Below are 14,555 nucleotides of genomic sequence, written 5' to 3'. Positions count from 1 at the left end.
ACAATGCTTTTGCCAAGGTCAGGTTTTAGAGGAAGGGGTGCAAAAGTTTGGAAATTGCTGATGTTTCTGTTAGCTGCTGAGCTACGGAGAGTAGGGCTATTCTACTACACCTGCCTACTCTTATTAATGCCTTAAAATGTGCTTGAGTAGTTCTTAGTTCTGCGTAAGTGTGGCTAAGTTACAACTATCAAACCCAAATGGCAAATAGTTATTTTACACCTGCGGTGCGAACTCATCCGAGGTGTAACAGCTCGTTCAGCGAAACAGGCCAGTTTACTCAAGTTCTGTGGCATGCAATTAGTTTTCTTTTTACTAGAATATATAGGAGAACATTGCTTTGCCTACACAACATGGTGCTGAGTCGTACTCACTGCATGATACTATTTTGAAAACAGCCTTATTTTTATTGTTTGTCATTTTCATTTCGAGTTTGGTAGGCTTTAGCTGGAGTCAACTTATTTCATGGCTGAAGATGAGCTGACTTCATCCTTACTGTTAAATCTAGGAAGAGTTATGTGTCTTTTAGCCCCTTGTACCATAAGATTTGAATTACACATTCCACACTTTAAAATCACTTCTGTGGGGCATTTGGGAAGAAAATAAGACTGAGTTTTGCTCTCATAAGCTTACTTAAGTAATTTCTTAGGGAAAATATGGGTTACTAAAGTTGGTTCATCTGGTTCGGTATTAGGATGTATAGTAATCTCTTGCACTTCTCTGGATCAAGTCATTCATGAAAACCTTTTTAGCATTTTAACATCTCTTTTATTGTCGTTTATGAAGACTTGAATGTTTAACTTGGATGCAGTTTAGTTAGTGATGTTTTTATCTGTTTGCCTTGTGTTTGCTGACAGAGCCCTTTCGCTGGTCTTTCTGCACACTTGTTTTCTGGGAGGGGGGCGAAGATTCTGAAACACCGCTTGTTTAAGTTGTGCCTTCCTATGCTGTCAAAAATAAAATAGTAATGTGAATGTAGTGCCTTTGTTTATCAATGTGAGGTCTGCTTGGATGCCCACTGAAGTCAATGGCAACAAAACAATTGGCTGTATAAACAGTTGTTTCAGTAGAGCTTGGATGAACTCTTCATGTTCTTTCATTTGCAACTGTATTGGGGCTGAGGAAATGTTGGTCAGTATTCTCTGTCGTGTGAGATAAATGACTCTGCCCCCTTGCTATCCAGAATAGGATTATCATTCATAATGGTGTTAGTAGCTGTTACATTATTGTTCGCAGTAGTTTGTGCCCAATATCTATCCCCACAGTGAAAGTAATTGGTGTTTTCATCTCATACCATTATTATCATAAAAATTGTAAATAAATTTCAGATACTGTATGTAAGCAGCAAAGCAACACACTCAGTACTATTAATGCCAAGCAGTAAAACATGTACCAAATCAATTGCTGTGTGTTTTGCTTTTTTCCTCATCTCCATCCCTTTTTTCCAGACCTCGAGAATCACCCGCTCCGATGAAGAGAGGGACGGCTCCTGGGATGCCTGGGGGGCCTGGAGTGATTGCTCACGGACCTGTGGAGGGGGAGCCTCTTACTCGCTGAGGAGATGTTTAAATGGCAGGTGAGTGACGTGCTGAGGTGGATATCTTCTTCTGCAGCTCTGCCACGTTTCCCTCTCTATTGGTGTCTACAGAGAAGCATTTGGCTTCTGTTTCTGGAACCAAGTGTTACGAAATCCTGCTTTTTTAATTTTTGAAATATAGTAGATAAATAGCGCAGCCTTTCGCTCCGATAGAACTTTAGCATGCTTTTAAATACGCTTGTAAAATAACAAGAATGATTTACTTAGTTCAGCCAAACACTGAAAGATATCTTTGGCACAATGACATAAAACAAATGGTGAGTTACCTGCATGCAAATCACCCTGAGCTTTAAGACTTGAATCATGTTCAAGTGCAGGCTCCTCCATGTCCTCCCTGTGGTAAAAAACAAGTGACTTACTCCACATATGGATGTATCTAGTGCTGTTTCCTGTTAGTAAACTTGTCCTCTGCCAGTTCTTTCTATGCAGTGGTCCTGGTGGCCACATGTTTTCGTGGATAAGCCTCAGTGTAGCTTTAAGAGAAGAGCATATGTGGTGAAAACAATCTACCCAAGTAGCAAAGCTGGACTAATGTAGGACTTGTTGCTACCATCTGGGAAGTATGAGTAATGCAAGAGGCCTGTAGTCAGGCGAGAAGAGATCACAACCAGCTCAGAAGCGCCTGTGATGGTGTCCATAATTGCTTGCTTTACTTGAGCTCTTCTTAAACATTTTTAAAACTGCTGGTTATGCTTAAATTTCCATGTTGTTGATAATTTTTAAAGTTTAATCCAAAATCACCCAGGAAGTTAATTTTTCTTGAAGGAGGTGTGTAGCATGATATTGCTAGTTAAGGGCAAACTTTATGAAATACATAGCTAAAGATGATTGATTAAAACACTACCTGTTTTAGTGCAAAATGCACAAAGATCTTTGAGAAAAGTCATATTTCCAGCAAGAGGCTGTGATATTCTACCAGTGTGTTAGGGACTGTGAAACCAGCTTAATAAACTGTAGCAATATAAATTCCATTGTGGTTTTATTAGTATTTTTGATGTGTTCCCTTGTGAAAAACATGTGTTTTCCATACCTTCACAAATGTGTGGTTTGAATGTTTTTTTCCTGTGTTTTAATGTCGTTGTAATGTCCAGGAAATCCACAATTGTGAAACAAAGTTTTCACAGTTGTATGTACCATAAACATTTTTAGCTTGCACGTTCCCATGTAATCAGTCTTCCAAAAGATAGGAAAACTGAGACACGTAATATCTTGAGCTTGGGGAACTGTACCTTCATCTGAATTGGTTGGACTCGTGCTCCAGGCGTCCATTACTTTTTCCTTTTCAAATGGCATTTTTCAATACCTCACACATATTAAAGATTTTTAAAAATACTTGCAATAAGTTTTCATGCAAAAAGTGGAAAATTTAGTCCAAGAGCTCTAAATTACCAGCAAGGCATTCATGCATTCTTTAATGTAAGGCAGATCTTTTTGAGTTGAGGTTCCAAAACACTATTCCTGATTTCAGAGACATCGCTAATTATAATTTCATTTGCAATATGATTTCAGTTCTTTCAAGGTTTTGATTTTGCCATTCTTAAGAAGAATATCTTACTCTTTACAAAAGTACTGGTCAGTTATTGAGAGTTTTCCAAACTGTGCCCCTAAAAAAAGTGTGAAACCCCTGTACCCCCATATTTATGAGAGCACAATAAATAATGATGACTTTATTATATGCCTGTTACTTCATCTACCATCAACACACTTGGAGGGTCTGAACTGGCTGGATTTCAGGACTCACATACATTGGGCACCTTACAAATACATGCAGTCCATGAGAATCATATTTCATTTGGAATTAGGAATTCTGCTCATGTGACTATGGGTCAGTAAATTTACATGCTGCTCTTCAAAAGCGTTGCATTGTTTTTTGAGAGAAAAAAAGACTTAAGGCTGTTTTCTGTTTCTTAAACAAAATAGGAAGAGAAAAATGAGTGCTCGTTAGCCCTATGCTTGATTAAAGGATTGCTTAGATATTCTAACCCTCTTTTCCTCTGGGTTGTATGATATGGATTGGAAGGAGCTTTGCTGAAGTCAGCACAGATCAGGCGTAGGGCTGCCTTGTGAAATCTTTCTCACACAATAGGTGTGATTTTTGTAAGGTTTGAGGTAAACTGGGCTTGCAGGGAAAGCCACAAGTTTTTCGCTAAAGGGAGACAGCAGTGTAACCTGTTTAGTCCCCAGATCTGATTTGTATTTAAACCTTCTATTTTGAATCCAAATCATGGTATAATAGTAGTAAAAGTCTAATTTTCAAGAGAATAAGTGACTGTAAACCAGCCAGGCTTGTGTTTTGCTGTTGTGCAGTGTAACCATTTTTCCTCTGTTTTTCAGGAACTGTGAAGGTCGAAATATTCGGTATAAAACCTGCAGTAGTAACGTGAGTCTGACCTTTAATCCTATTTTACAGGTTCTTTTACTTATTCAAACAATGTGTTAAAGTTAAACTGCTTCTTGTTTAAAACCTCATGGTGCATAATTTTCTTTCCATCATTATTACAATTTTTAAATATTTCAGTCTGCATGACACCATGAGGTCTCAAATTTAGGCTTCCCAAATGGACGTTTGCTTTTGATATTAGAGTGCCATTGTGATTCAGTGTGTTTTATATAATGTATAAGGAAAGTTCCACATTTTGGAGGATTAACAATTCACTTGTCATGTTAAACTAGCAAGTGCATTTCCTGGGGGTGCTGTCTGCCAGATGAACCATTAAACTGAGCTCCTGATAGTTCGTGATCATTAATGATAGAGTGGCACTCTTCACATGAGCAACGAGGTTAACCGCTGTGTCCCTTCCAAACCTTAAACTGGATAATTACTGCTTATGTTTCCTCTGTTTGCCAAAGCTCAGATCTTTATACTTCTGTATTCAAAAGTTTGTATATTTAGGCACATTGGCAGGGATGATTTGCATGACTGAATGTAAAGCTGGAGTTTTGACCATGCAGTTGCTGTTCCTGTGATGCAATCACATTTTTTGCAGAGATGTTTTATGACAAGCGGTCACATGCAGTGTACTTCATGAGTTGTGCTCACCTGACGTCTAGTGATGCTTTGTGCTCTTTAAACAGCTGCTGCCTTCCAACCCAGATGTTGCCACCCATTCAAGGTGTGCAACTCAGGCAGGACTTTGCGATACCTCTGACCAACAGCCCGTGTGTACAAACACAGTAATTCAGATTGTTGATGGCCAGCAGTCACCCCCTTGCACAGGTTACCTTGCAGTACAATGTGACATTCATACAATCCCATTCCAGAAAAGAGCAAAGGTAGATAAGTAATTAAAGTAAAAGCTTCTATTTATTTTTCCTGTGGTGCATTTGATCTGCTTCTGGCTCTAGGAGAAAGGCAATTTGCACACAAATACCCTGTAAAAGGTGAGGACTGCGGTTTCCTTAGGTTGAATTATACCCAGGCAAGAGCAAGTGATACTGGTGTCATTGCCAACCCTGTGACTTCTGCCAGCAGCAGGCAGCTGTGGAGCATGACATATTCTCCTTAGGAGGCCTGACACTGGAAGTTCCCCAGTAAATATGTTGAATCTCCTGGGAGAACTGGCCATTCCTGCTCCTCAGTTTGCCACACCTACGGTTTCTTGTGTGCCAGTTGGCTTCTGCCCTCCCCAAGAACAAGGCTTGCTAGCACCTCCAATTGCTCTAACACTCCACTCCTCGGGGCTGGATGAATTTTCCACCACAGCAGCTCTCAGCCTGAGTTTCTGCTGGCAGAAAGTAGTGGAAGTGATTAATGAATCAGGCCGAGTGCATGCAAAAATCAGATTCTGGAGACAAACCCTGTCACTCGCCCGTTCAGAAGAAAAGACATCGCAGTTTTGTGCACTGTCTCCTTATCTCATAGATACAAATGCCACATACAAAAAATACCATAATCATTTAAAGCTGTGCGATAAGCTGAATTGCAGCCAGCCAGTGTGTAAGCAATAAATAAATTGCTACTGTAAAATCTATTTGCTACATTCCTTATGTAGATATCTACTTGTATGCATTGTATACAGCAACATAGTATAGCTCTGGTTGCTTGATCCCATGCACTACAGCTTCCTATGCAACAGCGCAAACAAGTCGATGTGGTATATACCTTGTTCCTCCAGCGAAAGGACCAGAAAACTACCCATAGTACAGAAAAAGGACAAAAATTAAATCAATTTGGGCATATTTTCTGCGGTAAACAGGGGTCTACATGCTTTTATGATACCTAAGAGCGATTGTGTTCATTTTAAGGATTACGCAGTAAAAATCTGATGGAAAAGAAGGCGCTCCGTGCTTCAGCATGGAGAAAATTGAGATGATTACTATATCCTTTCTGAAGTCACTGGGGCCTGGTTTTTAACTCTGAGGTATATTTTAAAGCGATAAGTGGTAAGCGTCTTGTGTGTGAGTCTGTTTGAATTTACGATGATTCAAATGTTAATTTCCAGACAGGAAGCTGCCTATTCAGTTCTGCTTTTGGGGCATGTCTGAAAAGAATCAAGTTTCCATTTCAGTTCAGATACAGCCAGAATCTCTCTCAGGAATGGTTTTTCTTAGATGGTGGATCAGATAATTGAGAACTCCTGAGAAAAATATATTTCATGAGCTTTCCACTGTTAATACTGTTGATCTTTGAATTTGGCGTCACTGGATTCAAACCTCGTATTAGACCTGACTTAACCTTGAAATGGGAGCTTACACCTAATGTAAACCTGGGACTACTAGGCCGTTTTTGTTTCAAATGCTGTAATTTTCCCTAAAGCATCGTTCCTAATGAATGCTTCTCACTTCAGGAGTAAAATTTTAGTTTGAAAATTAAGAGTTTAAACTAGCTTTCTTCCACATTAGTGGGTATTATTGGTAACCACATGAGACACTCAGTATATATACACAGTGTAAAGTTGTCTGCAAATGTAATTTTGCTACGTGATACATTACACCACTAACATCTATATTGGGGAGTACAAATGAAGCACAACTTAATATGTGTGTCATTCTAATGAAAAGAACAAGAATCATTTTACCAGAAAATTGGTTTCATCTGGATTTGTAATAGAATAGTAGTAAGTTCATTGAACTCAAACATGGTTTCAGAATAATATTAGTGATATTTCAATCAAAAAATTAATTCAAGGTCTTAACAACAAAATAATTGCTGAGATTAAGGTGTATGTGTAGCCTTCTTATCTTTCCATCATAACTGAGATGCCAGGTGCATGATTTCCTACAACTGCGTGTATGCTTTCAGCTTTTCTTCTAGAAACTTTAGAGAAATAAACTATATAAATGATTCATTATATGCTGTTCAATGAGATTTTCAGTCTTCCTTAACCCCTCTTTTTTATATTTCCATTTTTGTATATACTGTTACATTCTGATGCTATGATGTGCACTATATGGAAGTGTTTAAGATAATCCTTTAGGGTCCTATTCATAGAACAAGTTATTTGGGCCATTTCCCCATAAATTTCACATTCTTATGTGCCAAAAAGTGACTTGTACCTTTGCCAGAGTGACTCTTCTACAGCAAGAAAAGACACTATTTTGTAACAGATTTGCCCGTGTATAATTCCATTATAAACTTTTATTATATGCAGCTAATGCTCACACTTGTTCAACATATTCATCAGATTATTGTCCCAGCATCTGCGTCTTAACCAGCTCATTTATCCCATTCAGAAAATCTTGGCTGAACTGTGCCTACCTTTAGTCCTATGATATTTCACATTGAGTTGCATAGTTTCTGCCTAATCTATTCATTACTTTATATTTGTAATGCTGCTGCACTGCATGGCTCTCGTGGCTGGGGTTTCTAGCTTGGGTATCTCGATTTTGCTAAGAAGTGGCCTGAAAATTGCCTAAGAAAAACAGAGAACCCAAAGCTAATTTCAAAAAGAAAACAAAACAATGACTTCATGGTTTTTGGCTTGGTTTCAACAACATGAGATTCAACAACTAAAACTAGACAAAGGGCTAGACTTTCTTTGGTGTCATCATTTTTACTGGGAATTTTCTTGCCTTCTCTTTTGTGCTTTTTTCAGCGCAGTGATTGTTGGCAGGAGTCACAGGGTCTGATGCAACCTTCATATTTTGTACATGAACACTGCCTACAAAGATACACATTTCCCAGGTTAGCTTTGTTTTCAAAGGCTAAGAGCACTCACTGCCAAAACTAAATGATACATTTCATAAACCAGCCTTGGAATGCAGTAGTTTTTAATCATCTGTCACAAAAAGAACGGGAATACATATATGTATTTTTAACCTGCATGGTAGTCGTGTCTGAAGCATCTTTTTCGGATCTATCTGTCTAATAATGTTTGTAAGTCGTGTCATAAATACGCTTCATTCCAATACAAGATCTCAATGTGATTATTTTGCCAACATTTTCATGTATTAGACCTCATAGACATGGATTCAGCTCCTTCTGTAGTGTGCAAACCTCTGAACAGCCTGGCTATGGTTCGATGGATTGAGTGTAAAGCAAAAGCTATTGCTGAAATTGGGAAATCTGAAAAATCCTGGAATTAGTAGCAAAAATATTTAACAAACAAGAAAAAAAGTGGAGTAGTGAGAGAGAAGAGAGAATGATTGAATGAATTGATGTCTGAAATAGGTTATAACCAAAAAGACATACAAAGAGGGTGAGTGTTGGGGCCCATGTGTCGCAGTCTGATGGGGGCCTTGCCCGCTGCCCAAACATGCTCCACTTTGCCCACCTGTCCCACACCTTGTCTCCCCCCTTTTCCTCATTATCTTTTAAACTCCCTCTTTTCTGACCCATTCTAATAGAATTAACCTCAAGTTTGAGTCCTCTTGTTGTCTTGATTACATTCCTTTCTGTGCTTTGTTGTATTTCTGTTTAGAGTATAAAACTTTCTTTATACAAATAGGTATTGTTCCCAGGAAAACAGGGATCTGAACTTGGTTGCCATCCAAATTCTGATATAATGCAAATAATAATCATGTCAGCCCTTTGATATCCCTTTGTGTGATGCTCTTTTTATATTCCTGCTTTTGAACACAGCTCAAACATAAAGCAGGTGGAGCTGGCATATGAATCGAGTTGCCAGGATCACTTTGTGTTCTTTGAAGATGCCAAAACAGAAGAGGGAGATGAGAATTCACTTGCTTTCAGGCAGCCAGGAAGCAAGTGGAAGGAAGGAGCTGCGTTGTGTTGAGTCAATGAGAAACATACAGTAACCATGGATTGACATCCTGACATTGTGGTGTTTGTGTCTTGGCATTGCGTCAACACCAAGTGATAATGAATTGTAACAACAGCCTGTCAAAACTCAGCCTAAGGCCATCGCTCTGCCTGTTTTGCAGATAGCTCTTTAATTCTTTGTGATGACAAGGTAGCTGTGCGTGGCTGAGTAACTCCACTCCAAAACAGTGCTTCTAACTTTACCTGAATCTAACTTCCACTTATTATTTTTATCCTTAGCTACTCCTCCGTTTGCACTGGTGAAAGGGAACCATATGGTATCCATATGAACCCTGAAGTCTTCTCCGATTTTTATACTTGCTATTGTGCAAAATGAGAGGTGACAGATAAGTCAGAGCCAAATTCTGCTCTCACACCAGTGCAAACTTGGTGAACACTGGAGCAACACTGCAGTAAATAAGGGTGGTTTCTAATAGTATTTACTTGATGTTTTTAGAAGCTCTGACCTGGGGGATTTTGCAAAGGTAAAACTCTCGAAGAATTACAATAACTGTAATTTCCATCATTTTATAGTTCAAAAAAATATGACTCAAACTAGAATTAAAAATAATGCAAAATGTATTAGCGTCATTCTGACATCTTCTCGCTGTAAGGCGTAGCACTGGCCAGGGTTGAAAAGCATTACTGGGAATTCTCAGCGAATTACTTGGTGCTCAGTTACAAAAACCGCACCTGTTGATCAGTAGGGAGAATACTGATTTTAGAAGGTATTTTATGCAGACTATAAATAAACCTGAGACATTTCTAAGTTACTGTTTCCTACGGTGGAAAAAAGTCTCTAAGGCATTGTCAAAGTATTGAGCTAATGCAATGCCAACTCATCCAGATTCATGGGAGCGAATAGGTGTTAGGACAATGTTGTTAAGAGCGTTGGACTGGAATTCAAACCTCTCTCATGTACGTTTTAATCTTCAGTACTGTGTAATGCACTCAGGATTTCGTTAGCTTTTTTCAGGGAAGGTTCAGTTCACCGATAAGGTTGAAGCTGTGTTCAGGGTTAGTATTGCTAACTAGTACTTGGCAGTAAGTTCGCTAAGTTCAGCTGACACATCACAATCTTTCACTCCTATATCCAACGAAAACAAAACTTTGTTAAAACCAGCCTCACATCTGGCTTATATGTGCAGTTGGAATTCCTGGAAGAATATCCTTTCAGTCTGGCGTATGGACTGTTTGACTGGACATACTTTCAAATGGAGTCTTCAGTGAGAAATTGTTTGACACACTGTAACTCCTTTGTCAGTATTTTACCAAAGCTATTTTTGAATAAATCAGTCTTCATCTCCATTCCTGTCACCATAGTTTAATATTAACATCATTGTTTGGGTGCAATGCTTTATGGAGAAAAAATATTTTAGAATATTTTATTTCAAACAGTTCTCATATTTGGTCTTTCAGCTGTATATTCTAAGGCTCCGTATGGCAGGACATACAGAACTGTCTCATTAGAACTGGAACTATATAATCAATAGTTACCATTTTGAAGCATACTTTATTTCAATAAAGTAAGCTTTACTGCTTCCAAGAGGCAAAGGTGTTTTGTAATTAGATTAAAGGACTAAGCACTGAAAGTGCTGTTGTCTCCTCCTAGTGCTCTTGCACCCTTTGAGCAATACTGAACAATTAATTAGACAAATGTTTATTTCTTTAAGTAGCAATAATACCTCTTTCATCATTCTGATGTATGAATTGATGAATGAGTGCAGAGCGCTCAGAAATCCTTAAGTGGAAAGAGCTATTGAAAAGAGACATATTAAATGTCGGACCTCTCATTATAGTCACTTAAAACACTTTAGAAGCTGATTTTTATTGCAGAACCAGACTTTAAGTGTACTATATAATGTCGTAAAAAATAGCATTTTTAATTGTCCTCTCATATCAGTTATGTTGTTATTACTGGAATATGCATGATATTCCATTACTTGCACTGCAAACAATGGATTAAGCAATATAAATTGTTTTAATACACACAGTAAAACTTTGCAATAGGGCACATTTGTCATAGCAGATCAGTTCTTGAAACAAACTGATCATCAGAGAACTTTATTGAAATGCAAAATATTCCCTTCTTAAAAATCTTTCCTTTGGTTTGTTTTTAGGAGTGCCCTTCGGATGTTGGGGACTTCAGAGCACAACAGTGTTCAGCCTACAATGATGTCAAATACCAGGGCCATTTTTATGAGTGGATCCCTGTGTATAATGATCCTACTGCACCGTGTGCCCTGAAATGTCAGGCGCTGGGGAAGAACTTGGTTGTGGAGCTTGCCCCAAAAGTACTCGATGGTACTCGTTGCAATAGTGAATCCTTGGATATGTGCATCAGTGGAATATGCCAGGTATGTTCACAGTGTAAATCTAAATGTGACCTGTGTTGTGAGACACTTTGCACATTAAATGAGCACTTTTTGTTTATTTTCCGTCTTTGTGTATCAGTCTACTTTAGACGTATCTGCAAGCGCTGCCAAATGGATTGTAGGTAACTCACCTTTCTCTTGCACACAGAAGTTCCTGGCTGCCTTAGCCTTGATACTTCTATATATAAATAAAAGGCCAACAAGATTCACGTATCCTTCTATTTATACATGTGAAAAATTAGTGAAACTATTTATAGCTTTCTAACCTCTAGTATGTTTGTCAGAGTGTGATGGAATTACATAGCCTTCAGTTTCATTTTGGTCCTTCTCAGAGTCTGTATCTCCTGGGCTGGAGCACTGAAGGACAGGTGCACACTGTGTGTCTGCCTGTCTTAGTCTCACCTCTTCGTTCCATTAATAAGTTCCCAGTCCATGCAGTGAATATGTCTACAGTAGTAATATGTTTTCAAGGTAAATTCCTTACCTTTCAACAAGATAAGTGCTGAATCTTAAATTCCTGGATTCCTGCGACACATTTGGAATTTATAGATTTGCGATCTATAATGGAGGGCCTGTCCCCGATAAAAACATCAAAAATAACAAACAAGGATCTCACAGTCTCCAAACTCTTTGCTAACGTGCTTGCATCTGCGAAGTCCCTTGATGGAAGAGGCATTCTCAGGCTTTTAGAATGTTCATGTCAACCTGAAAATTTGGTCAAAACCTCCGAGTATGAGAACAGAATTGGTTGGCAGGTTCCCAACACTTCACCAGATGAAGCTTCTTCATTGCCTTGTTTTCATCTCCAGACACAGCTCCCTGTCAGGAGGTGTTGCATCTTCATGGGCTGACCTGAGCTGGTTCAGATGACCCAACCTCCTGATAAGCTTGAAGCAAAGGCAGACAGTTCTAGCTTTTTTTTTTTTGTATGGGCCAGTGTAAGATCCCAGCACTTTGTGCTGCCTTAATAACTGGAGAACAGGAATGCAGGAGGGAGGACAATGTCATAATTCTTTGGTACTCTTGTCTTGAGTATCATCATTTTTTGTTTTTCCCAGTTTTGGTTCTAGCCAGCTGATATTCATTCAGCTGAGCATCCTGCCTAGTTCCACCAGTCCTACCCAGGCTTTTCTCTCCATCCATTAAGTCTCTGTATCAGCGCATTTTCTGCCTCAGCTGAAAGGCTTTGGGCAGCCAGAAGCAGGAATGGGACTCGTCCTTGCACAGACAAGGTACATGTACGATGTGCCCTGCATGCCTGCTCATAGCAGACATTTGTAGGTGATATCAATGACTAACATAATGACTTTTTGAATAACTTCAGGCTCAATAACTTTGAACTGGTTGTTATGAGCACCGGTCACTCAGGGTGACAAATATTAGTATTCAAGACGAATGAGCGTGTGTTGTCATTGAGTGAATTGGTTGTTAGTATCTTTCTACTGGAAATCTACATTTCTAGATATATTTATTATCAGAGTTACACTATTGACTTTAAACAGTTAGTATAAATAGGAGAGTAATTATATTTGTGGCTTGCCGTAGACTCCTTTGCCTATGTCTCGTTAGCAAAGAAATATTGTAATCTAAAGTTTTATTAACAGAGCAATTTTATATAGAATGGATATGTTATTGCAATTAGTTCTCTTTCTCTGCAAGTGGTTGTTGCTCTGTTAAATTCCTGAAATGTGTGCGACTCAAAAATGCAGGATATGGCCCAGCGAGCAAAATAGCTCCATTATAGGGGAAAATTTGACACATTTGGCAGAAGACTGGTGTGTGGATTACAGCAACATTAATATATTATCTGGACCTTGCTGTGGGTTTTATGTGACTTCTATGTATACTGCAGTTCCAATACCAGTTGTGCCAACACACAATGCATCTGCTGCCTCTGACATAGAAGAATTCCTTACACTTTTCCCCTTCAAGAGACAGCATTTGTCAATAGTACTTCACAGTGGTATCCAACAATGTTCATTACCCTGCACATTTAAAATAGGATATACCTCTATACGCTCTGGAAGCACTTGCCAAATAATACATCTCTTTTGCAATATTCTTAGCGATGTCTCCTCTTCTAATACAAGCTTTTGCTTTCACCCTGTTGGATGTTGAAAGCAGGGCCTTGTGAGACTCTTGCTCAGAGTGCTATGAGGTTTCTGGTGTCTCCCACAGCGACTTCAAACATCTCCCACCTTTCATGCATAACATAAAATTCACTTTGTCTAAATTGGATCCAATTTTGTGAAGAACAGTTGAAAAGTATATGTAAAATGGCTGCTTTCAACGTCTGCTGTTAATATTTTGTAGTATTCATGTGTAAATCTGATATAAAATGCTTGGAAATATAATCCATTTTTGGAATAAGCTGAGTAGTAGCAGAAGAAATCGGTCATTCCAGAAGCAGGCACTGGAAATCTTTTATACTGTTGATGAGAATCTGTTTCTTCACCCCTTCCATTTTTCTTTTCTTTCAGTATTCCTTCTAATTCCTCAAAAATATTTTTCTATGTGAAAGAACATCTCCAGGAAAAAAATTATGTATACATATATACATATATATATACATACATATATATAAAATTAATCTAGGGGACAAAGGCTGGTTACTTGTGCAAGGGACCGCAGGAGGTGGAGAACTTCTCAGAAAGCGGCACCGAGCTTTGTTGCTGCTCCTGTTCAAGCAGGAAGAGAATACAAATTGACATCCAATCTTTTCAGCGAAAAGAGAGTTAATTTAGTCAACTGCTGTTTGAGAGACGGCGGAATTGTCATTCTCTGCAATTGTTGCTATAAGATCAGTCTGTTGGGCTCTGACATATACTTGGCACAACCTGCAAATAACTTGGCAAGTGTTTTTACAGTTAACTCATCTAAATAAACATGTCATACTGCTGATGTGGATATCTCTGCTTTTATGCCTGCGAGCACCAAAGAGTTAGTGTAAGGAGATGGGCTTGCCCGAGTCCCTTTCCAACTGGTGCTGGTTTTGCTCATTTTTTGTCTCAAATTTGGCAGGTTTCATAAGATCTCAGCTTCCCCTTCTCCTTCCCTTCCCCCTGCCCCTGATTTCACGTTCATACATTTTCTTATTCTTGGTAGGTTAGGGTTGCATCACTAATTCTGCCTCTTGGATTCTTATTCAGCTCTCTCCTTGGCAGCGTTTGAATTTACAAGGACGATGAGTTCCCCTTGTCCAGCTTCAGTTCTGACTCTTTGCACTTCTTTTGACAAGCAGAGTCAAAGAAAACCATGACGTGACTAAACTGCTCACTGGATAAGAGGTTTGAGGCTTCAGGGGAAGGAAAATCTAAAGGCGGTGGAACAGGGAAAGTTTTATTGGGAAAGTTAATAAGATATTTTGGGGTTGCTTGAGGCTTAG

At 38.8% G+C, this 14,555-nt stretch overlaps 1 protein-coding gene across 7 annotated transcripts in view; it reads left to right on the top strand.

Annotated features, from left to right (window-relative positions):
- Positions 1–14,555, top strand: part of ADAMTSL3 (ADAMTS like 3) — a 180,380-nt gene that overhangs the window by 80,239 nt on the left and 85,586 nt on the right. For all 7 annotated transcript variants that reach the window (XM_065847389.2, XM_065847391.2, XM_065847390.2 and 4 more), the window contains exons 4-6: positions 1,446–1,573; positions 3,929–3,974; positions 10,916–11,152. In XM_065847389.2, the coding sequence (XP_065703461.1) occupies positions 1,446–1,573; positions 3,929–3,974; positions 10,916–11,152 (411 nt within the window). The remainder of the gene's footprint in view (positions 1–1,445; positions 1,574–3,928; positions 3,975–10,915; positions 11,153–14,555) is intronic.

This window comes from Patagioenas fasciata, chromosome 12 (genome assembly GCF_037038585.1).
Source record: "Patagioenas fasciata isolate bPatFas1 chromosome 12, bPatFas1.hap1, whole genome shotgun sequence".
Lineage (NCBI taxonomy): Eukaryota > Metazoa > Chordata > Aves > Columbiformes > Columbidae > Patagioenas > Patagioenas fasciata.
Note: the sequence above shows the minus strand (reverse complement) of the source record. Positions and strands in the feature narration are given on the sequence as shown.